General features: G+C 41.0%; 1 protein-coding gene across 1 annotated transcript in view; it reads left to right on the forward strand.

Annotated features, from left to right (window-relative positions):
- Window positions 1–26,223, forward strand: part of CRIM1 (cysteine rich transmembrane BMP regulator 1) — a 204,455-nt gene that overhangs the window by 138,372 nt on the left and 39,860 nt on the right. The window contains exons 8-11 of the mRNA XM_043468318.1: window positions 11,987–12,115; window positions 20,294–20,450; window positions 23,119–23,240; window positions 23,745–23,954. Of these exons, the coding sequence (XP_043324253.1) occupies window positions 11,987–12,115; window positions 20,294–20,450; window positions 23,119–23,240; window positions 23,745–23,954 (618 nt within the window). The remainder of the gene's footprint in view (window positions 1–11,986; window positions 12,116–20,293; window positions 20,451–23,118; window positions 23,241–23,744; window positions 23,955–26,223) is intronic.

The raw sequence follows: 26,223 nt of genomic DNA on the forward strand, positions 1-26,223 counted from the left end.
GTCACCCTCTCCATTTGAGACTCCTGACATGCTCACTCTCCATCATCGTGCAGACTGGGACAGCTGTTACCAGGGGACTTGGCAACATCAGATCTTGATCGAGGGGTCATAACCATCAGTTTGACCCAAGTTTGATATGAGATAAGCAATAAGGAACCATTAGTGCTTTTTTGAAATTTATTAGAAACATGAGAGGATGGTGATGCATTGCACATTATACATTTTTCAATTTGATATGAATTATTAGCAGTTTGACCAGATTTTCACTTGCCATGTATATTTACAGGATCCCTATTTACCAATCAAGTGAATTTTATTTTCATATCTAAGAGTTTAGCTGGATTTATCACACTTGCCTGAAACAGAGCCCAGTTTAAGGGTCCAGACCACTGGAGACCACAGAATTTAATACTTGCTGTGAGTCAAAAATAAGATTTGATTCAGGGCTCCAGCTTTTACTTTGCAGCATCTTGAACCGAGACTAAGAATCCCCAAGAACCTTCTAAGACCAACAGGGGGACCCTGAGAGTCACGTGGTGCTCTGGGTCTGATTTTCCACCTTGGTTACTAGGGCAGACTGAGTGTGAAGTCTGGGAGCCCCCTCCCCAGCCAGGCAGGACGTCACGGCACGTGCTCAGGGCCTCATCCCTGGCTGCAGTGTCTTCTCTCTACTTAAAAGTTACCTTGGTCTTCGTTTTCTCACTTTAATTACATATACATATATGATAAGGGCTTCCCTGGTGGCTCAGTGGTAGAGAACCTGCCTGCCAATGCAGAAGACGTGGGTTTGATCCCTGGGTCAGAAAGATTCCCTGGAGAAGGAAATGGAAACTCACTCCAGTATTCTTGCCTGGGGAATCCCATGGACAGAGGAGTCTGGAGGGCTACAGTCCATGGGGTCACGAAAGAGTCTGACACAACATAGCAATTAAACAGTGTCATCGATGATATAATTTGAGACTGCCTTGGGTCTGCTTTGGGATCCAGCAGAGTAGATTTAATGCTTGTTTGTGTGCTCAGTGCCCACCATTGCCTATGCCCACACCTTGCACTGTGGTCCTGCCACCCATAGTTTGGGTATCTGTAGGAAGACATGGAATAGTATTCTTTTTTACCTTAATTGGAAAGTTATATGTGTTAGTCGCTCAGTCATGTCCAATTCTTTGTGACACCGTGGACTGTAGCCCACCAGGCTTCTCTGTCCATGGAACTCTCCAGGCAAGAATACTGGAGTGGGTAGCCAATCCCCTTCTCTAGGGGATCATCCCAACCAAGAGATCGAACCCGGTCTCCTGCATTGCAGGCAGATTCTTCGTCATCTGAGCCACCAGGGAAGCCCCAAGTTGGAAAGCTATTGCCCTGAAAATCAGCTTACATTTAAAGCAATTCAGGGGTGTTTATTTTATTAGTGAAGCTTAAAAAATATTCAGAGATAATAGACTGTCAGCTGGGGCTAGCCTCAGGCCTTGCATGTTAAGAGAGGACAGCAAGCTTAGATCTTTGCAAAACTATGACTCTCATGCTTTTTGGGAACCAAGTTTTAAAAAGATTCCAGGGAAATTTTAGGTCATAGGAATTCAATAGGGGTGTTCCACATTGCTGTGACAGACACTGAGAACATTATTATTTGAAACACAACTACCTCCCCTCCCCGCCCCCAACTATTATTAAGAAAGTACTGGTTAAATTGTCTCTTAATATTGATATATTTCGTATCACTGACTTACTGAAACTAAAATTTGCTGATCAAAGACATCTTTTAGAGTTGGGACTTACATACCCTCTTTCAACTTGAGAATGGCAGGACTACTGGCAAAGCTATACCAAAATAGTATACATTGTCCTCTGATGAATTTGCCCTCATCCCCTAAGATCCAGCAAGGCCCCCATCATGAGAGAGGAAGTGCGGAGTCAGCCAGGCATACAGGAGCATTGTCTCAGCTCACACTGGATAAACTGATTATGAAGAGATTTCTCTTCTCTTCGAGACACCATGGACACAGTCAAAAGTCGAAACAATGATGTTCAGACTGCAGCTCAGCAAATGTGAAAGGCGCCAGTGGCCGGTCACTAACACGCTCCAAAGCTTACCAGACCATATGAAAGGATGTCATGGACCCACCCACGACCCAGATGCTTTTCATGTTATCAGTGGAGATAGAAATGATGCTTAAGTTACAATGGACAGTGTTCAGAATGCCAAGCCAGTTGTCAGACCATTTATCAGCTGAACATTTGAGGCCCGCAAAAGGGCTCGTAATTCATCTACCAAGCCATCATCTGAGACCATTTCTGACTCTGAGCTGGCAGGATAGTCATTTCAACAATAATTATAGCAACAGGTAATATTTTTGTCACCCTTTGAGTTTACAGAATAGTCCCCTCTTTACGATGTTATTTGGGTCTTATAATGATCTTGTGAGGTAGAAATAGGGGAAATTCCTACTTTATAGAAGTCCAGAGAGGTTCATCATCACATGTAAGGTAATGAATGAACAGAGACTCACGCTGAGCCTTCTAACCCAAAGCCCATGTCTTTGGCATTGCTTCTCTTGAGACCCAGATCGTAAAGAGGAAAAGAAGTCAGTGGACATGGAAGTACTTGATTGTCATGGCTCAGATTCCAAACCTCTTTGCTCCTGGCTCCGTTCTCATTGCTGAGACCCAGTTGCTGTTATTTTGACCTTTTGTGACCTACCTTTGATCTGGATTCTTTTCCTGAACCTCCATCTGGAATTTTGACCTTGCCTTTAGACCTCTTGGAAAGCCTGCTCCCCCAGTGGGTTCCTGCCTCTCCCACTTGGGGAAGCGGCTTTCCCCACCCCCTGCAAGCGCTGAGTTGTCTCCCCAGATGTCTTTATCCTCATGCTTGCCACGGGCCCAACCTCATTCACACCTGCCAGGCTGAAGGCCCTGAGCAGTGATGCTCAAGTCTCCACTGAGTGTGCCCGGCACCGAGATACTGCCCTCAACACTTGTGCATCCTGACCTGCCCGCTTCCCTTACCCCCTCTAATTCCTGGCCAACTATGCTTAATCAGGAGGCAGATTGGCTGGGCCTTCAGCACGAGCGCCCGTCCTTCATGCAGGATGAAATGAGCCGCGGGGTTGAGCGAGTGCCCAGCTATTTTTGAGACTATGTTAATAACACTTTATTCATTTGGCACCATCAAGGAATGAGGTCGTCACAGAGTGAATTCCCCAGATGAGTGAAATTTGGGGTGTCAAGTTTTATGTTCAGCATTTTGAAGCAGGCCTTCTACAGTGCTCCGTGTACCATTGGGCCTTGTTAGGTCAAAGGTGCGGATCATAATTTAAGCATTTCATAGGCTTAAGATGCTTAAGATACTCATAAGCTACTGAGTATCTCATTTGGGACTGTTTGGGTTTGTGGATGTGCATTTAGTTTTCATTGTTATTAGTGTATTGGGTTGACAGCAGACTTCTGATCTAGCTTGCTACTTCAGCAGAGCTCATTTATTGAGTATCTACTGTGTGCAAGAGATCCGGCCATGATGAGGATCCTAAGGAACGTACCGTCCAATCCTGCAAAAGTTAGGAAGTGAGAGATTCGGCCGGTAGAGGACAATATTGAATAAGGCTCTTTCTCAGAACATGTGTCCCGACTTTCAGTTGTCAGATGCCTTTTTGTCCTCTTTGTTCATTCATTAAGCGCTCCAGTGGACCAAGCACTGTGTTAAATGCTGAAGTTGTAAACACTGAATAAACCATTGCCCCTAATGGCAAGATCCTACCCCCCTGGACCTCAGCTATTTCCCAGAGGGTTGGGGTGAGATACCAGAATTCTGACACATCTGACACCCCCTCCCAGCTCAGTATAGCTATTAAAATATACAGACACACACATACACATGTCCTTATAAATATGGCACATTCTTTCCAGTTAAAACTTACCAAGATATAGTCTCCATGAAAATGAACAGTAAAAATATATATAAGGATAAAATATAAGACAAGTATAAAAGATTATTCTTGGAATCCTATCACTTTGTGAATTCTCTCAAGCTGAATTCCTAGAAAAAGATATCCCATTCTCAATTAGAGGTTTTTTTTACTTTTTTCTTTTTGTGGTCTTTTAATAATCACATAATCATAGTACTGTCTTTTCCTATTAAATGTGAGATTGGTAAAGAAAGAAAAACATGACTGACAGCCAAGATTCCTTGGAAAAAGAATACAAAGTTAATAAATAGGCCTAAAGTAAATATAATGCTTCCCTATCTGCCCATAAAATAATACAAGTCTTGGGAACATTTTCACACCATTCATTTTTAAAATAAAGAAACTGCTCTGAGATAAGTACTTTAGAAATTACAAGGATGTAGGTGTTGTTATGAGAAATATATACAAAGGAAAAAAGGATAACTAAATGTGCGGTGGCTGAAAGAATTTGAAAACTCCGACTGTAGGAGATTTTTTTCCATGACTTAATGAGACTTTCTTAAATACACACTCGTACCCCATGGAAATTCCCACTTCCAGATTAGGGAATTTTTGTATCCTCAGTTTTTTTTTTTTTTTCTTTCATCATCTACATTAATAGAGTTTTCGCCTCTAACTTCATTTGGAAATATTTCATCTTTATTATACCTCTTCCCAGGCTGCAATTATGTTAACAATTTGCTGATTTATTTGAATGGTTTTCTGACTAGTTATGGTCACATTTGAAAAGCAGCTGTGGTAACAGAATGACATACGATGACACAGTAAACCAGATTAGCTGTTGTAAACAGCTCCTTCGGTTCTGACTTGGCCAGCTTTATCTCCAGTTTTATGATCCCGGACAGGCTACCAGTAATTGGTGGACTATAAGGAGGACTGGTATATATGGCCATATAAACCAAGTGAAGCTTTGGAATTTTCCCGTTTATTAGATGTTCACATGGCTTAACCAAGTCCAGCCACCACCACCCCTCCACCCCACCACACCCCGGCAAAAAATCTTAAGGAAGAAAATGCCTGAATTAGGTCTGAAAAGACAACATCATTAATCATCTTTGTCTCCCACAATCAAATAAGCAGGCTTGGGTATTGATATGGAAGAGCTCCATAAGGTAGGCAAATCATTAGTAAATCCTCAAAGGAGAAGTAATGAGACAGATAAGAATTAGCTTTGTTTATCTTATCACTTCTATATGAAATTTTTTAACTCATAAAAGAAATATGGGAACATATCTGCCGTAGAGGACTCCTTTACCTATAGTGAGATTTTTCCTGGGAAGACTTCTCTTGGCATGTGTCTGTCTGTGTGCGTGTGTGCACTTGTATGGATTTGTAGGAATCCAGGACGTCGCTACCCCTGCCAGGCCTTCCAGACCTGCCGCTCGCCCGGAGCGCACCTCAGGGAGGGATCAGCGCACCTGGAGACAGTTGGGATCTGGAACCTAAGCTAACTTTTATCCTCCTGATAGAGTCAGTGCTGCATACGGTCCTAAGCACGCTGGCTCTGTATGCTTTACACGAGTGTATTTTTCCAGGATCACCCACTCATCCTCAAGAGCAACTAATGGGCTGTCAGCCTTCCCAGGGTTGCTAATCAGAAAGAGTGCTTCCCACATTTCTCAGTGGAGATAATTAGTATTATTTGCAAGATAAACAGCTTGTAGTAATCAAGGTAATGAGAAGAACCTTGTGTTTATTCAAAACCAGGCACTCAGTGGAGTAACACAGTTTAGACACCAAGTTAAAAAGGATCGATGAACATTTTCACTTATATCTATGTGAAATTTAAAGACCAGTGATTATATACATTGTTCCAGAAGCAAATTCACATTATCATTGCACATTTTTAATTAACTGGTAGTCAAAATACATTCCCTTTTGTTCTGTTGTCATTCCAAACATGTTGAACTATCCAATATGATGATGATAAGACTGATATTAAAACTTTAAATCAAGACCTTAAAAGGTTGGATTGGAGTTTCAACTTAATTCCCTTTCCTCTTTTTGGAAATTTTTCCTTAAAATAAGAAGCAAGAAAGTTTAGAGCTTAGATTTACTTAACACAATTATACCTCCTGAATAATGAAATGTATCTTACTTTATGGTCTAGTGCTGTGGCCTTGGAGTTAAAAATAATGATTTTATATCAACTTTATACCCTTAACCAAATTCATTGCAATCACAGTGCCTTAATATCTTTACTGAGTGGATTAAATTGCTTCTAGGAAATACCTGAACTTCAGTGCAGAATAGAGGTGGCGTTCTTCAGAAACAGTGTCTGTGGCTAAGTCTTGAAAAATGTGATTATTTTCCTGGAAATGTTTTTACTGATAAGAGGTTTGTTGGACTTCTAGGATATGAAGGAAATTTTAATAATCTGTAAAATGAAGAACCGATATGTGTTTGCTTATGTTACTGCATGCTATAATAATTTTTTCCCCAGCATTTTGTTTTCTGAGACTTGGGATAAGAATTGGTAGCTAAACATCTGCACTCCTGACACAGTCCCAAGGGTTCTTGTGAAAAATATCTCTTCTGGACAGTGTTAGGTATAGGTACTTGGAAAGTCTTTAAAAATCGTTCAGGAAAAGGACAAGTCGAGGAAAGTAGAGATTCCCACTCAGATGCAGGGTAGGAAACAGCAAATGGATATAGACATAACAAACACCCATTTTTGTTCTTTATTGCTTCTAGGCTCAGAAAATATTTCTAGAGTTCTTCTCCACAAAGAAGCGGTTCCAGGGTTCCCTTTAGAAATAGTTGTAGCCAAAGACAATGAATTCCTGCTGTTTCAAGCCTTCTTCCTTTGGAGGACTTTAAGGTATTTCTTTAATTCCTCAGCTGATTCAATACAAGATGAGATGGAATTTCAGGGTGATCCTGTAAGCAGTACTTGATTGAATTTCTCCTTGCCAAATCCATCTTTGTGCAAGCATTTTCCCATTCTCCTAAACAAGGAGATCCAAGAGCATTTCTTGCCTCTGAAAGAGGCCCACTAAAGACATCTCTGCCCAACCAATTTAAAGGAACACCATTTTATTTGCTTCACACAACAGGCAGATACATTAATGTCTCCAGAAGTCTTAGTCTTTGTTCAACTGATACCCTCCAAGGACACGGCATCACCATCATCCTTCTAGAAAGGCATATGCTCTCTGGCATTTCATGTCAGTATTTTACCCCCATGGTTGGATGGCATCATTGACTCAATGGACATGAGTTTAAGCAAACTCAGGGAGATGGTGAAGGACAGGCAAGCCTGGCCTGCTGCAGTCTATGGGGTCACAAAGAGTCAGACAGGACTGAGTGACTAAACAACAACAACAACGACCATCTAAGAGCACTGAAAGATAGGATTTAAATGAGAATCATCTGGTCTTCAGGCCACGCCCCATCCGGATATTTTCCATATTCAGAGCACTGTTGCATAGACTAAAGAAAGAATGTTAATGCGCTTAGTCGCTCAATTGTGTCTGACTCTTTGCAACCCCATGGACTGCATCCCACCAGGTTCCTCTGTCCATGGGGATTCTCCAGGCAAGAACACTGGAGTGGGTAGCCTATCCCTTCTCCAGGATATCGACCAGGGATCAAACCAGGATCTCCTGCACTGCAGGCAGATTCTTTACCCACTGAGCTATCTGGGAAATAACAATTCCCAATACACAAGTTTCAGATGCTCTAACAAGCCCAACAGACGTTTCCTCAAGCTCCTTTGTTTACTTGGATTAGAAACAATCATACCATGATAACATGATTCTAGATTCTTAAAACTTACCTCTTCCCCCACCAAGAACTTCCTTGTATCGAAACTATACAAAAAGTCTAACCAGCTCTTGGTTATTCTCTAAGGACTGTACATATTTCAGATGTTGATTTGAGATACTCTAGTTCAGGATGGTATTAAATATGTCTCACTTCAGAGTTCATTATGCAGAATAAGAAATTGGGTTTCAGTAGCTTCACAGCACTTCATTCTCAAAACATTAATCCTGATGTTAGTAATAAGACCAATTCTGAGATTGCATATTAATATACTGGACTGAAAGCAGACTCAGATTCATTTATGATAACGTCAGCGTTCTGCTGGACAATTTATAGTTGCATGTTTCTGTTGTAATATTGTTCTTACGGAATTCTAAAATAGAGATGGCCTCACATGGTGGGAAGCTGAGCACTGGATTGTTGAGAGAATGCTGAAAGGGACTAGACCGTAATGTTTGAATTTAGATAAAATGTTAGGAGACAGCTAGTTACCTGTATGGATAAGGCAATGGCACCCCACTCCAGTACTCTTGCCTGGAAAATCCCATGGATGGAGGAGCCTGGTAGGCTGCAGTCCATGGGGTTGCTAAGAGTCGGACACGACTGAGCGATTTCACTTTCATTTTTCACTTTCATGCATTGGAGAAGGAAATGGCAACCCATTCCAGTATTCTTGCCTGGAGAATCCCAGGGACGGGAGGAGCCTGGTGGGCTGCCGTCTATGGGGTCGCACAGAGTCGGACATGACTGAAGTGACTTAGCAGTTACCTGTATGCATCTGTTGAAAATGTTAGTCACTCAGTCATGTCCAACTCTTTGAGACCCCATGGACTGCAGCCTGTCAGGCTTCTCTGTCCATGGAATTTTCCAGGCAAGAATACTGGAATGGTTAGCCATTCTCCTCTCCAGGACATCTTCCCGACCCAGGGATTGAACCCGTCTCCCGCATTGCAGGCAAATTCTTTACCATTTGAGCCACCAGGGAAGCGGGCATGTGTGTGTGTTACAAATCCGCAGTTACTCCAGTGACAAAGGACAGCAGCAGTAAGTACCCCAAAAACATGCGCCTCCACCCTCATAAGGCTTTTAAAATTTGTTCCACTTTGTATTCGAAAACAAAAACCGTAATTATTTGTTTAATGTAATAAAATGAAATGACTAGTGTTAAAATGCTTCTTAAAAATAATTTAGACATCTGCCTATATTTAACATATCACAGTGAGTATTGTGTTTAGTCTAATCTGTTGAGGGGCAGTTGAATAGTTTTAGAGTAAATAAGTTCTGTTGAATAAATGGTTTTGTTGAGTTTTTCTGTGTTTTCATAGTATATGTTGAGGGAGTCAGAATTTGAGAGCTCTGTGCTTCACAGTTTCTGCCCTCTGATGTACATCACTGATGAATGGGGAAATATTAATTTTAGGCACAAAATCATGTTTTGCTTCTTTACATTCTACCACATTGTCAAAATCTGGAAGACACTCAGTAGGACTTGTTTTGTCTAAAATATTTACAGTGCAGCATTGTTGAACCAGCACCTACTTAAATAGCCCTTCTATGCTTTTTTTTTTTTCATTTGGTAAACTGAGCTGAAGTTGTTATCCTGCATGTTATAGGGAAGCATGTTGAATGTATTTCGTCCTGGAGAAATGTGTGCTTGATATACACCTGAGACCTGACTACCTAGCAGATGCAGCCATTGGATAAAGTGTGGGACTGTTAGAGTCAGTGTTGTAGTTCTCATCCTCAATGCCGCGGTTTGTTTTGTTTTGTTTTTTTTCTTTTACTTTCTAGCCACAGATCACAATCCTCATCTCATCCATTAGTCAGGTTATGTATCAAAAATAAGATGCACATCACCAATGATACACTTGTACATCACCATTTTTCTTAACAAATCCCTAAAACTCATTGAAAGTAAAACCCCATACTGCCCTAGGATTATTCTGCATTTTCAGTGTCAGTGTCATCTGCCCAGGTATGTATTTTTCCATCATACACTTTCTGAAGGCAGAAGTTTCTCATAAACTTAAATATCAGTAAAGAATACAAGCTTTGGGTCTGTGTGGATGTACCCAAGACATTTCTTTACCTATAAGCCATTCACTGAAGCAATAGACAAAGAGTTTAGAAGCCAGCCCTGATCCTTAACTCTCTGGAATGTAGACCTGACTTGTCTTTCAATGGGATTATCTGTGATGTGGTTTACTCAGATGCGACCCTGGTCCCCTGCTCTGTCTTATATTTGTGGTTAGAATAATTTTGACAAAACCTCAGCAGTCTCATGGCTAAAGGCTGATATAGAGTTATCTTGGATGAGTAGGAAGAGTAGTGATAAAGGAAAGCCTGTAGGTTTAAAAACTGAAGGTGTGGGACTTCCCTGGTGGTCCAGCGGTTAAGAAATCTGCGTTCCTAATGCAGGGGCACAGATTCGATCCCTAGTCATGGAACTGAGGTCACCACAATGCCACAAGGGGCGACATAGATAGATAGATAAAGCGACTGGTCAGCAGTATTTACAGGAAATTTAAAAGAGGAAAGCAACACTACTGTATTTAATCCACTAATTCTTAAAACTCGCCTGAAAATTAAACCACTTTTTGATATTTATAGTTGCCCATCAAAACAGATACTTTAAGTCATTGAAGAAAATTAGAAATTTTACAGCAGCGGAAATTAGATAAAAATTTCAGGGAGATGTTCTTCAACTGTGCTGTAATAAAAATAGAGAATGTGCTACACCGTCTTCATACGTATTTTTGCTGGGAGAATGCTGATGAAAGCATCTCTGTAACAAAGTCCTAGTGCTCACCACCTGTGAAGAGTTGAATCACTGGCCTCTTTTAGCAGGTGGATAAAAACGTAGAACTCTTGATCTTAGCAGTGGCAGCTAAAACACTTATTTTTGGCCTCTCTTCCATGGTAACTGGAGATGAAACTTGAGAAGACAGTGTGGACTAATGGATAGACTGTTGGACAGGAGGTCAGGAACCTCTGTTCTGTTCTATTCACAGCCTGCTGCCGGGTTGCTATGTAAACTCAGATAAGCCACTTACCCTCTCTGCACCTCATATTTTCCGTTTGTGAAAACATAGGTTAGAGACATTCTGTATTTAGCACTTCCCAAAGATATTGTGAAAACTAGTTTACTCTGAAGAAGTTCATAGCATCTTTGGGTTGAAAAGAGGCCACGTAAATATGTCATTGTCCCTGTTCCCTTGGACAGCACTCTTGCCGTGGACTGAGGTTGTATAAACCGTCCATTATCAGTCACTGCAAAACAGGTACCCTTGTGAGGCACTTTGTATCACACACAAGCTGAGCGTGTGACCCTACAGCCAGAACAACTGGATTTGAATCTGGGATCCACCACTTACTAACTCCATGACCTTGGGCAAGTTAGGATGCTAGATTTCCTCATCTGTTAAAATAGGGATAATGGTAACACCCATCTCATTGGACTGTGATCTAAAATGCGAAAGCATTTATGAAGAGCACCTTGGACATTATGTAGATAGGTAATGCACTTTGTATGTAAGTGTGTGATTACCGTTATCACCCAGAGCAGTTCTTCATTGTTAGCACAGCAGGGAAAGTCAGGCTCGCCTCTGGCCTTGGTTTCTTCTGGGCATCTCACCCCGGGATGGTTGCGCTCTCTTCCTCCGGAATGTGTGTGTCTCACCCCCACTCCCATAAGCCCTGGGCCCTGAGTATAAGCTCCCATAGCTGATGTTATCTGCTCTGTCATCTGTAATAATTGACAGAGTGTCACATAACAGATCATAGAAATCCAGATGTTTTAAAGTGTCAGAAACATCTCTGATTTAGTATCTTGAAAAAAAAAACAAACTCAAATGTCAGAAGTATTGAAGAATGGAGAGTGAGATAATTGACAGTTGGAAGCTGTGTCCTGACTATTATTTTAAAAACTCAGAAAAGATCAGGAGGAGATAGAAGAATAGTTAAAAGTTTAAATTCATTTTAACCTTTCTTGCCAGCTTTCTATAGAAGGTACCCAATGTATAAATTGCTCAAACACAGAACTAGAGGGTCAGATTTTCAAAAATCTAAATAAAAATATTTCTTTTTCAGGGGTTAACAACACTTATGAAGGTATAAACATTTAGGATCTGATGAAAATTATTGATTAGGTTTTTTCCTATAACTTACCATAGTGTGGGATTTCAAAGATTGAATAGCATTTAAGAGGTAATCATATGTTTCATTGATTTTTTTTTCTCTCTCTCTCTCTTTGTTATTAGAACCAACCTACATCACAATTGATCCACCTGCATGTGGGGAGTTATCAAACTGTACCCTGACAGAGAAGGACTGCATTTATGGTTTCAAACTCGATCACAATGGTTGTCGAACTTGTCAGTGCAAAAACAGTGAGTACATGGAAGGCTGTGTTTTTTCAGAGCCTAATATGATATTGTCAAAGCACATTATGTGATTGAATATCCTTTTCATTCCTGTTCATGTCATTGCCTTAGCAACCTGAAAGATGGGAAGAAAGTGTACTTAATGTAAACACACAGTCAGTTGCAGAAGAAGAGCTACCCTTTATTCTGCTTTTCACCTTCTTTTCATTATACATCAGGATACACCCTATTGTCCAGCTGCTTCGTGGGTGCAGCCTTGAGAGCTGGGCACGTGATTCCAAACACTCCGGGCAGGCGCTCTCAGTACCACCCTTGTCTGGGTCATCCAGTGACAAGGAGGTCACTCACACAGAAGTGTCACATTCCACACGTGGGCACCATAATCTTTAGAATGCGCTCCCCTTTTTTGACCCCAACTCTCCTCCATGTAGATTCCAGTCGTGTCTCCACCATGATCTCTGAAACAAGATAGGGTATATTGCATTTCTTCCTGGGGGAAAAAAATTGCCCTTCATGTTTAAAACGATTTTGAATTCCTCTAAATCTTCTACGAGAATAAACATTTTAGTCATTCTCCAGGTGACATAATTTCTAGAATTCTGTTGGGTCTTTCCATCTTTTGATACACTTAAAATATGTCATGCTTTTTATGTAAATGTATGGCCTAGAAACAAACAGAATACTCCAGAATTTGGTCTGATCATTGCCCTGCTATTGTGTGGCCTAAGTGGGTGTTAGCTGTTTGGATTATACACTATCAGCTAACACTGAGTTTATAAGGATCTAGAACCAGTTGGTGCTTTTTGCATTAGCTGCTCTCTTAGGTGGTTCTCATCAGTTCTGTACTTGGACATTTGATTTTTTTTTTTTTTAATGACACAAATGCAAGGTCGGATTGGACAAGAAATTACCCTGAGCATTTTCAACCGTTTACAAGCTAGTTGGGATATTTTTGAATCTTGTTGATGTGACCTCATACTTTATCTGTGTCTCTCAGTTTATATTAAATGAGCGTAACTTACATGTCCTCATCTAAATCATTGCCCTAGAATAAATTGTACAGAACCAAGGACAGGGCCTTGTTAGCACCAAAGACCTACCTGTGAAATGACTTTGAACACAATCTTCACTTTTTCTTTGGAGTTATTCAACTAACATCATATCAGCTCCATCTCCACAAGGAAATCTTGAAACTCTTGGCCTGTACCTTATCTAAGATCAAAATACATTCTATTTGCAACATTTCTTTGCTGGAAATCCTACTTTAAATATGACGAAGTTGGTAGGGTATGGATTGTTTTTCAGGAACCTATACTGCCTTGTGGCTTAGCTAGTAAAGAATCCGCCTGCAATGCAGGAGACCTGGGTTCCATCCCTGGGTTAAGAAGATACCCTGGAGAAGGGAACGGCTACCCACTCCAGTATTCTGACCTAGAGAATTCCATGGACTTATAGTTCATTGGATTGCAAAGAGTCAGTCAAGACTGAGCGACTTTCACTTTCACCGTATTGCCTCCTGGTAGTCATTGGTTTCTTTCCTAAATGTCGAAAATCTCATGTTTAAACATTCCTTCTGCAGAATTTTCAATTGTCAGTGTCAAGTTTAGTTTCTGTAGTGTTAGAATCCTTTGTCCCTTTTGAATCGACATTTGGCCTCTTTTAGTTTTCTGAAATCTCTTTCTTTTCTCTCTGATGTCTCTAAATATGGACAGTGCTTCTATAATCAGCAGGTCCTCTGTGAGCCTCTAGGTATAATTACCCTAGGCACAGAGAGCTGGAATCAATTAATGTAGAGAGATGATCACCTTCTGATTTATCAGTTTCCTTGGACTCTGTATTCCTCTTCTCCTTAATTGTTCAACACTTTTTTTTGGAAGGATATTTTTGATGAAGACAGATACTTAGTAGAAGTTGCATAATTCAGTTTTCTCAGTTACTTGTTACCATCATACTGTCTGCCAGATGGAGTTAGTGCTGCAAGGGAGATTTTCAAACTACTGTGATGCTGGTTGTTCCTACCTTTAAATTTCCCTTGAGCCTCCACCAATCAGGGACTGTCTGCCTTCCTATGCTTGTTTCTGTTCAGAGGAGGGCAGGTCCCTGGAATACACCTATCTGCCTTTTATACCTCCCTTTGGAAGGCCAGGTTCACTAGGCGGCCGCTTTGGCAGCTGTATCTGTTGGCTTAAATAGTCCGCTTGGGTTTTTTGACCCCAAGATAATTGGTGATTATATCACAAAGAGTTTATATTTTAATCTTTCTCTTGTATCTCTTGAGCTATACACCCATTTTGATCATGGGAGCATACCTAATATTTTTCCCTGAATTTTTTGAAGTCTAAAAATTTATGTTTCATTGTGCCTAATCACCCCACCCACAGTCTTCACCTGGGCTTTGGTGTTGTGAACTTGTGGACACTTGGGCACACTTACATAAGAACGCAGCTGATTCACAGTGAGCCCTTTGTAAGTTAAATCCAAAGAAGCAATTTCCCTCAGTTGTCAGTGGAGCCAGTCAAAAACATCTGACTGGCTTTCGGAAGTTGAGACTATGAGAACTCTGCTCTGCCTGGCTTTGTCGAAGGAGCAGCCCCACGTCCTGCTTGCGTGTGCCTTCATTTCATTAACATGTAGGAGGAAAGAAGTACAGGAGACCATTGCATTTTGTGTCAACTGGAATTTGTCATTTTGTCTGTATCAAACAAGCAAAAGGACACGGAAGGTGCATGACAAAGCCATAGAGCCTTCCTGCCGTTAGCAATCCTGACACCGTTTGATGGGTAAGCCAAATTAAACCAAACTGCCACACCCTCGGTTGTCAGAGTCTTGTGATTGTTTGGACCCAGCTCCCCACCAAGCCTCTTGCATCAGACTGACTTGTCTCTGGGTGATTGGGTAGATTGCTTTATTTCCCCGAGCCTCTGTGTCTGCATCTATAAAGGGCAAGGTAATAATACCAAATTAATGGGTTATTTTGAGGACAACTAATTAATGAATGCAAAGCTAGCTTTAGTACCTGACATATGGTAATTGTTTACTCTACACAATAGCTGTTTTATAACATGCTTTTCTGAGTCAGCTGGAGCTGGCTGACTGGAAAGCCCCCAGCTTCCCCTCCTTTGTTCCGACACCAACCTGCCTCCGGTTCTTTCTGTCCTCTGAGGGCACACACGCAAACAGCTTTCCTTTTGCCTTTTCATTTTAACCCTCGAACGTTCTCAGTCTCTTTCACCTGGTTTTAGAAAAATGAAAGTCCCTTGTACTGAAGGATGGCTAAATATGTTCTTTTGCCCATTGCAGCTACATGTTAAGTATGGATTTTGTCTAAATCTCTCCTTCACATTATTTTTCTGCATCCCACCGAAGCCTGTTTCACATGCATTGGTCATAACCATCTATACCCTAGTTTTCCCTTAGGAGTTAGACTATATGTACAGACCACTGGTGTCAAGATTTCTTTCTCAAAATTAAGACCAGCACCAAATAACTTCTTCTCCTTTGTGGCTGGTTTTTTGTTTGCTGGTTCATTTCTTTCATTCATCTAGCATTTATTGAGTGCCTACTATATGCCAAACACTAGGAGTATGAAAAAGATAAAAATGGACCTTATCCCTGACTAGTATTGGTAATGTGTTGGTAATATTGGTTATATGCTATTAGGTTGTAGTGCTATTACATTATAGTCAAGTATATCATAGATAGTCACTGAAGATTGATATCAAAATCCAGTAGAAACACGTCCTTAAAAGGAAGGTGGAGGGACTTCCTAGTGGTCCAGTGAACCTTCCAATGCAGGGGGTTGCAGGTTCAATCCCTGGTCGGGGAGTTGAGACCCCAAATGCCTCAGGGTCAAAAAACCGAAAAGATAAAACAGAAGCAATATTGTAACAAAGTCAATAGGAGCTTCAAAAAATGGTTCACATCAAAAAAAAATCTTTAAAAATAACCTGAAAGGTATATGACAAAGGATGATTTTATTTGAACATGTTGTAACTTTGCTTTTTTAACCTGTAACAAATATCATTTCTTATAACACTGCCAAGCAAAGTAATGCATCAGGGGCATACAGACAATTTAAATTGTCCCTGACTCATTTTTTCAAAGACATATTTAGAATAAAGAAAAGAAACATGGTAGAAAACGTTTAAGAATGCTCAGTAGAAACAGAGGTCAAAATCATTTGGATAAGCTACTAAAAATAACTTTATTTTGCTAGCTGTTAGTAGCATTACTTTAACCAAAATGTTTGCCGTCATATATTATGCATTTCCGCTTACTATAGGTACTGTATATAGTAAATGACATCCATATGAATTAAATGGTGTTGATCTTTTAGCATCTTATTTACATTTTAAAATCAAGTGGATTTCATCAAATTATTTGTAACTTCTCTTCCAGTTTTTAACATTCTGTAATTCTAGGGATTAATAATGCTTTTAGCTAGAAACTAATGCAGACATAGAAAGCTAATGGTAGCAGGAAGAGGAAAAGCTTTCATAGTTTTCATGAAATATATATCTGAAGCAAGCATCTAATAGAATAGAAGCTTGCAGCTTCAAATGCTCAGAGGCAAGCTCCTGTTTTTATGTCATTGTTACTCTGAACAAACACTTATCAAGGGCAAAATTGGGACCACTGTTTGCAGTTTTAACTTCTTTACTTAACAGCCTTAGGAACTTTGTTTGTGGTGTCCGTAACTGCTTGCAGACTGGTGGGAACTGCCAGAACCCCAGAGCGTGAAGCCCTGCAGGAGAAGCACGCACAGCTCCAGGCACCTCCACGCCGTGTTCTGTGTGCGGTCCCCGTGGTGTCCGCTCAGAGCAAAGCACGGACAGTGCTCCCCGCAGCTGGGGCCACACTGTGCCCCTGCGAGCAAAGGCATCTTTTTTTCTCCCAAATAAACAAAAGTTACTGCATAGCTGCTGTCGACCAGCCATATCATACAGGCTCTGTAGTTTGCCATTATTTAGCACTTCTCTTCAATGGGAAATTTCCCCTCTGGATTGGAAGGCATTTTTGGATCACAGTGAAGTCACACCATTGAAAAATTATAAACTTAAAGGCTTCCTGGTGGCTTAGACAGTAAAAGCATCTGCCTATAATGCAGGAGACCTGGGTTCAACCCCTGGGTCAGGAAGATCCCCTGGAGAAGGAAATGGCAACCCACTCCTGTACTCTTGCCTGGAAAATTCCATGGATGGGGGAGCCTGGTGGGCTACAGTCCATGGGGTCGCAAAGAGTCAGACAGGACTGAGCAACTTCATTTTCACTTTCACCATTCTTTCTACCGACGCTTTTGAAACAAACCTATAAACCCCACCCATCTATGAATAAGATGTGTCTAATGTATCTGTTCTACTCTTTTTGTAAAATGTTTGCCTTAAAGTTATACTTCTCTGAAGAAAAGTTCATAATTGATACATGGATCTAGGAATACTTTGAAATCTTTAATGTTCCCTATTTCTGAGTTAGCAGATGATATTTGGAGACATTTAGCAAGTTCCAGTATCATTAAACTTTTTTGATACCAAGTTTTTTCATCCCATTATTTTCTCTTTTTGTTGTTTTATTTTTTTATTTATTTTTTATTTTTAATTTATTTATTTTACTTTGCAACATTGTATTGGTTTTGCCATACTTTGACTTGAATCCACCATGGGTGTACATGTATTCCCCAAGTATTTTCTATGAGCATGTCAGTCTTGATGAGAGTGGAGGAGTAAACAGCAAGAATTTTGACAGGTTCATTCCCTTTGCACTTGCTGAGTGCTCGCTCCATGCTGAACACCAGGATAGCATCTGGACTATAAGTGGGTCCCTGCCCTAGAGCTCCCTTCTTCTAGGGAGGGAAATGAGATAGCAGGCTGATGAGCTGTCCCATGTCAGGGCAGCACAGTGGCAACCTGCTCAAGAAGTCACAGCGAGCCTGAAGACCATGAATGTGCTCTATTTTCGTTTGAACGTAGCAGCCTGTGCTTGAAGTTCCTGTCTGCTGCAAAGCAGAGGTAAAGACAGACTTAGTTTCTTTCAAAATTTTTAAGCTTAGTGATGCAACAGCTTTTATTAAGGATGAAAGCCCATTCTACTGGGTTGGCCAGAAAGTTTGTTCAGGTCTTTCTGGTTAAACCTGAACACATTTTTTGGCCAACCCAATAAATTTAAGATCTATGGGAAAACTCCTTGTCTTTACAGGACCACCAGAAAAATGAAAGCACAGAGGTGCTCAGACTCAGAGTTTCAAGGAATTCAGTCCCCAGGGATGTTCTCAGAGTGGTTTTAATTCATGGATTTCCCACATAATGTATCAAGACTTAAAATTTCTGTAATAAAAAAAAAATGGATTCACAACTTAGATCTTGGTGTCAGAGAGAGAAGTGTGGCTATGAAAGTCTTCTCCCTCCTTCGTCATCTCTGTAATAATGGGGAAGCAATGATGACCTTTCAAGTCATATAATTATAAAATTTTAAATGAGCCATTTAGAATGTTGCTTTTAAGGATGCAAATTAGTAATCAGTTGCTTCACTGTGTGATACAGACCCATGAGGTTACATTAAATATGTGTAATGAGAGGTTTATGATGATGACAAACTAGAAAATTATACCATAAATCACATTATCCTTTTTGAAAGATAGCATATTAAATATCAAGTGTTGTCAGCTAAGATTCACAAAAGATGCTCTCTTAAAATATTTATGTAAAACATGAACCCAATTCAACTATTTAATTGTAGTTAAGGTTTAAATCTGGGGGCTTCCCTGGTGGCTCAGTGGTAAAGAATCTGCCTGCAATGCCGGAGACCCAGGTTCAATGCCTGGGTCGGGAATATCCCCTGGAGGAGGGCATGGCAACCCACTCTAGTTCTCCTGCCTAGTGAATCCCACGGACAGAGGAGCCTGGCGGGCTGCAGTCCATAGGGTCGCACAAGTTGGACACGACTGAAGCAGCTAAGCAGCAACAAGGTTTAAATTTAGATTAAAAGATTTGTGTGTAGAAGGGACATGTGTTCTGTTTTTCCCAATAACGTGTACATTATTTACAGTGTTTATGCTCAAAGGATATCCACATAAATGCATTTATTATTCCAACAAAAGTAGTCTCTTCCCATTTTACCAGTCCACACAGAACACTGATTAAACATTGCCACACTTTCGCCAGCATCATATCTGCTTCTTTAAATTTGATTCTCTTTCAAATTCTACATTTAATTTAGACAAATCTCAACTTTCTTTAGTTACATCACCAAGCATGCTTTTCTTATTTACTTTAACATGTTTATTGCTTGTGTTACTCTTGTAATCCCTGTGTCATACCTTTTACATTTCTTTAGAAGATTTCCATTAACCTAATAGAAGTTTCTTGTGCCAGCCACTATTTCTTCTTCCCTCTTTTCCCCTCTTCTACAGTGAGTTATGACTGACTCAGAGGACAGTTAGCCATCACTCCAGGTTCTGCCAACAGGGGAGAGTTTGAACATTTCAAATAGTGGATAAACATTAATCTAGATATTTCTTTGGCACATACACTTTTTGTCAATTAGCCAAGTGTATCTAAATAGCTGAATATTTTTCAGCAGTGGGGAAAAAGTATCTAGTTGAAACACTGATTGTTTCACTTTGTATTAGTTATTAGAAATATACCTCTTAAGGAAAAGGTAAGCAGTCCTTTATGCTCCATACAGTATACAGTATTATACAGTAACGTCTAAAACTCATAAAAGTAAACATATGTGAATGTGCTTCTCATGGCATGTATTAGGAACAAAATGCATAATGAAATTTGAGGTGTAAGCTTCCAGTTCTCACGTTTGAATGATAAATAGTAATCAGTGGTTTGAAGTGACCAATAAGAACAAATTTCATGAGAAAGCGCACTCCGTTTTATCCACATCTTAAATAGTAGTTGCCAGCCTGCTTTTCAGCCCTAGATTGGAGTAACATCAGAAACTATTATTCAAGAGCTGAACTTTATTCTGTGTATTAGTACCAAAGCGTGAAGCTGCATTCCGATAACCATGATAAACACGAAACGGCACCGTCTGTAGTTTTTAACCATTGCTGATGCTGTGGCAGACCTGAGAACCTCACATCTGTGGAGGACTGGACGGTCGGGGGATCTTGAAGCGTCGGATGTGTTCTGGTCCCTTCATCCTTGGGAGAAACGTGCTGTCCATGTGTCTTCACAGGGGAGGAGCTCTGCATGGGCCTCAAACGAGGCTGCACCTTGAACTGCCCCTTCGGCTTCCTAACCGACGCCTATGGCTGTGAGATCTGTCAGTGCCGCCCGCGCCCCAGGAAGTGCAGACCCGTAGTCTGTGAAAAGCATTGTCCATTTGGATATCTGTACGTATTTCTTAATCAGAAGAGCTCTTCTCCGTTGTCTGTAACTTGACGAAGTGTGTTACCTATTTTTGGAAGCTGTTTTTGTGTGTTTGTGAACAAATCAGTGATGTACTGAAGTCTGAAGTATCTATGCTTGTTTTGTTAGAGGAATCGGAAAGTGGGAAAAGGAGGTATGTCCAAGGATAAGAGTCAGGTTTTACTGTTCTTTGAAGACGGGCCAGAGCCTTGTTATGACACTGGCCTTGGGCCTGTTGGGTGAGATTCCCTACAGGCAGGGCCTTTGGACACTGCCGAAGGGAGTGGACCTGTCATGAGGTCCCAGAGATGTAAACTCTTTGACTTTGCACAGCTGTCCCAGCGACTGTTTTGTGATAACCTATTTAATCCATACTTTAGGATGAATCAGTAGCTGCCAAGCTGCTGATTTGCAATATGGAGCATCCTTACCTGCCTCCCTATCTTACCTTGATGTTTGTCTACAGTTTACACTATTCGTTTTTTTCAGTAGCAGTAGGTTTTATGAACTTCCTTGGAGATAAGAATTATGACTTATATTTTCAAATATTCTTGATTGACTCAAACCCCATGAACACTCAGACTATTCTTGGGGGAAAATAGATATTTCACATTTGTTACTTTGCTGTCTCTCTTAGCATCTCCTTCTGCATGTGTCAAGTTGGTTACTTAAAAATAGCCTTTCAGAATTTTTCTTTCTCATTCCTGCCTTGGTTCCTTCCATTTTAGTCTCTCTCCCTTTCCAATATGATATGTTTATATAATGCTAGTAGTATAAGGGACTTGGAGCCATCATCTCTTGCCCAGCACCTTAAAGGCACTGTTTTTATTCTTCCCCCTGGAAATTCATGTTTAATAGGGAGAAGGGAACCTTAATTCTAATTGGATAATTAAAGTTGGGAGACATTATTCTTTAAAATTCCCCAAGTTAATTAATAAATCATCATTTTTCTTAATCCTAAAATATGAATGCAAAACTAATAAAAGTAGAGTTATTTCTTAGCTTACTTGCTAATGTAGAATAAAGGATTATTATCATAGTAGTACCTACAACCTCTTCCTGCAGCATTATAACAGTTTAGAACCCAGGCTGCACTCAAGCCCAAGCTTCATTTTGGAGAGGACTCTCTAGAAGATTGTGGATTCCACTGGATATTCCTGTCATTAAGCACTTTCAAGGAGGACCAAGTTGAATGGCTAGCACATGTGTTTCAAGGACAGCCTCTGAAGGAGAAATCCTGGCTAGACACCACATGGGAGTATTAGGTTAATGCTCATGTACACCTGCTGGGTGGATCATTACTGTGTCTATGCAGCAAATGCTTACACAAGGGTGGGGGGTGGAGAGAAGGAATGGACAGGTGAATAAATGAGTGTACAAACAAACCCATTAAAGACTTGTTAGAGCTCAAAAATGGCAGAGTCTATGCCATGAGTATGAACCATCCATTTAATTCGTTGTTTTCATTATATTGATGTAAATATGTAAACCCTGGTGTTGGTTCTCATTTCACTTAGCAGATTATAGTTTGTCACTGGGCAGGTATATACCAACATTTCCCACAGGGCTGTTTTCTTTTAGAACCTCTTAATTTGCCCAACATAAGAAAAAACAGGGTTTATTTATTTATTTATTTTTAGTTGAGCACCACCGTTGTCATTTAGGGCTCCCTGGGATGAAACCTGAAGGTAGCTAGATTTAACTCCTCCTTCTCTGCTGCCCAGGAAGCCCAGCTAGGGCAAAGTGTGTGGAGGAGATGTTAAGTCTAAGAGAGGACCCGGAGCTGCAGATAGTGAACAGAAGGAAGAGGAAAGCAGATGAACACCTTTTGTAGCAGAGAAAATCATTCTCCTTTCAGAGAAAACAAGGAATTGTTGCTAAGAATTTTTTTGTCCACTTGAACCATGGTGATATTTTAATAAGCATGTAATTATTTAATATCATCTTCCTGATCAGCACAAAATTTGGGCACCCTGGTTTATTAAAAGGAAAAAAAAAATTATTCATCCAGCCATTTTCCTTTATTCTCTGTGCTTCAGTCATGCCCCATAGTTTTTCAATTGGTATTCTTTACTGGTTAATGAAATAACTATTGGACATTGAGTGTAGAACTTCTCAGATGTTTTATTCTTCATCATGTCTGTGTGTCCTTTAGCTCTCTGTCTATCTACTACAAGATTCTATAGATATCTCAATAAAATGTTTACTGGTATCTGAAATTTCTTAAGAGAATGTGGTCATGTGAGGAAGGCAGTGGCCCTAACAAAAGAAGGACTTCTGCCTTTAATGCTGGCCTCCAACATTGACCAGCCATCTGTCCTTCACCTTCTTATTCATGGAGTTGCACGTTCATCTTCTTTTGTAGTTGGTACCACTTTTCCTAATCAAATCAACAGTCATATCATTGAGATTCTGATAGTCATATCCTAGACTCCTCAGTGCTTGGACAATTCTAACCCTTGGCCATGAGTGGATGGTGGTCATGGCCCCAGGGAGCTAATTACACATCGCTCCAGAGGGTCGTGAGAGAAGAAGGTCAAGTCATTTTGCTTAATGACAACAGTACCACTTCCGTGACCCTGGGGGTGAGCACTTGGGCGTCATTTGAGACTTTCGGATATTCTGACCTCTGACAAAATTTTAATTACTCAGGAAGAATAAGCACGGCTGTGACATCTGTCGCTGTAAGAAATGCCCCGAGCTCCGGTGCAGTAAGATCTGCTCCCTGGGTTTCCAGAAGGACAGTCATGGCTGTCTCATCTGCAAGTGCAGAGGTAAGTGCCAGGGCATGCCCTTTCCCCAGGAACCAAGAAAAAGACAGCCTGTCAGTGAAACCGTTTCACTGGTCATTGTCCGCTGTGACAACACCATCACTCTCTAGGGGACCATCTCTTGCCACTCCGTGGACTGTAGCCCCCACTGCCCACCCCACTTGGTTTTAGAAAACCCCATGCATAGAGGAGCCTGGCGGGCTACGGTCCATGGGGTCTCAAACAGTTGGACAGACAGCACATAAGACAAAGTAGAGCGAAAGGAGGAAAATTCAGTTATAAGCCTGCCAGTAGGAGAGACACAGATTTGTAAGGGTTTTTTCCTCCCATTTTTCAAAATTGAGGACATGTTTACATGAATTATTTTCACGGTCCTGTCCAGTATCACGAACCGTGCTATGTAGACGGGATTTTTGGTGACTGAGTAGCCTTGCCTGTCCAGACACTGCAGGCTGCCTCTCCTGTGCAGTAGCTGCTGCTTCACCAGCCTGCCTTCTGTCTGTCCAGAGGTCTCTGCCTCCGCCGGGCCACCCGTCCTATCCGGCACATGTCTGTCCATGGATGGCCATCACCATAAAAATGAGGAGAGCTGGCATGATGGGTGTCGGGAATGCTACTGTCACAGCGGACGGGAGATGTGCGCTCTGATCACCTGCCCCGTGCCTGCCTGTGGCAACCCCACCATTCACCCGGGACGCTGCTGCCCCTCGTGTTCAGGTAAAGGCTGGCTGACGGCCCTTTGGCTCCCTGAGCAAGCGACTTCCGCCTGCTAGCGCCTCATCACGTCTCTCACTCGGGGGGGAGTGCAGGGGACGACCCCTGGAACACACTTCTCCTCTCTGGTTTTCATCAGCAGTAGCCACAAGCGTCAACAGGGCGTGATAAATGATTAGCCAGAAACCACTAGACTATTCTAGAGCTCTAAAAGCACTCTCCTAAGTTTTGAAGATTTGAACTCCCTAATGTTGGTCTTTGAACTCCATTTATATAAAGGTTTGTGGTCTTACGTACTTAAAACTCCAGCTCTCCACTTTATGGATAGTGTATTGAGGCTGAGTGTGTTAGTTTATTGGAGGGGCTTGGTGCTGATCTTATTCCATGAAAGCTTTTTATTTATAAAGTAGTAATCGAGAGGGAGAGAATTACTAAAGTCTGTGGCTATTGCTTTTTTTTATTCCTAATTAATAGATATATGGCAGTCTTGCCAAATGGAGATGTTTAGAGTGACCACATATCCAAAACATTTAAAATCATAATAATGCTCATCAAGATAAGTTAGTAGAAGAACAGATTTATAATTCACAGTGCTCCAAATTATGGTTGTCCATAACAGTAATTATTACGATAATACTCATCTAGTACCTTACATGCAAAGAGCTCAGCACGGTTTTATATTTATTATTTCTTCCACTAAGTGGAGGCCACTGAGTTAGGGAAAAATAAACTCAGGCAGATTTTCATTTGGAAAACAGACACAGAGATTAACTCTCTTAACCAAAGTAAAATAGTGCGTCAGCTGACAGAGAGACGTGAGAGACGTGAAGTCTCCTGAGTCTTGCATCAGATTTCTTTTACAGTTGAAATGTACTGTCTGAGTTTGGAGCAGTGAAGGTATTTCCCCTGGTCAGTCCTGGTTCTGTATCTCCCTCTGCCTGTGCAACAGGTACACTCAAGAACCTGAGACCTGGGTCTTTGGCAGCAAGGCAGGCTCTGCCTGGGAGGGAAGGCGCCACACACTAGCACCTGGGTCTGCACCTGCTTTGCCTGCCAGGGTGGGAGTGGGCAGAGGGGCACTGGAAGTCCTTCTCAGCCCTGAGAGTCTGCGTACCTCGATACCTAAGGAAAGTGCTAGGCAGCCTCCATGCCCCTATGATAGTGGGCCAGATGACAAAGTTTGTTCTGTTTCCCCTGGTTAAGCCAGATGTGCTCTGTATCAGAACTGTTTCCTGGTTCATGTTTTGCTAGTTAAATATGAAAAACCACCAGTGTCTACCGAAACAGAAGATAAATGAACAAATGTAATGAGACAGAACTGATTTGACTCTTAGGGGAAAGAAAAATCATTTATTCCAGTGAAGACCCCCATGCTTTAATTATGAGCATGAGAGTGTAGAGTGTGGCCTGCATCTGGGTCTTTGCTAAACTTGGTACTCAATGAAGAACTCTAACTGGTGGAAATGCAAAGATATTACTGAGAATAGATGACTGACTTGAGCATTGAAAGTCAGTGAAACCAAATGTAGTTTTCTCTATTACAGAGATATGAAAAGTTCTTACACGAACACACACAGAATTATTGGTGTGTAATTGTGGATGAGTGACTATCTAGATAACACATACAAAAACATATAGGTATTGACGTATGTAGATAGGTAGGTATGTTTTCTTCCAGAAATCTTTAGTGAGTTGCCATGTATGGAACTTTCTGAATAGATACCCCTGCACTGATACATTCATGGACTCCTACTCCTACTTTAAAGAGTATTTTCTTCTGTCTTCTATTCAAAGATCAGCTATTTTTCCTTCTGAGATAAATAAGCAACTCTGAACTCTTCTGATAGACGATTCACTAGATGATATGGTTTCTCAGATTTTTTTCCCCTCTCTCTCTTACCTTCTACCTTTTACTTTTTCTACCTTTCAGTTTTTCTGTAACATCTGTTCACTCATGTTTTGCCTTGAGGCACATGGATGTATATAGCAAAGGAAATCAGAGGGTAAGGCACCTGCAGACACATGTCATTTTTCTTCTGACCATTTTCCCAAGTCGTCCACATTTAAAAGGGCAGCAATTCTCAACCATCTGCAAGTCCTTTCCAAAGGGAGCCTCTTTCCAACATTAGTGCACTGATACTGTTTGGAACAATTTTATCTTTTCCTGTAAGCCATGAGAAATGTACTTTTATCTCATACCAGCCAAATTTTTATTCTAATTATCTTCCTCTCTACTTCCCTCATATACTAGAATGTCTGGCCCAGTTGCTTA

The sequence above is a fragment of the Cervus canadensis genome, chromosome 5, assembly GCF_019320065.1.
Source record: "Cervus canadensis isolate Bull #8, Minnesota chromosome 5, ASM1932006v1, whole genome shotgun sequence".
NCBI classification, from domain to species: Eukaryota; Metazoa; Chordata; class Mammalia; order Artiodactyla; family Cervidae; genus Cervus; species Cervus canadensis.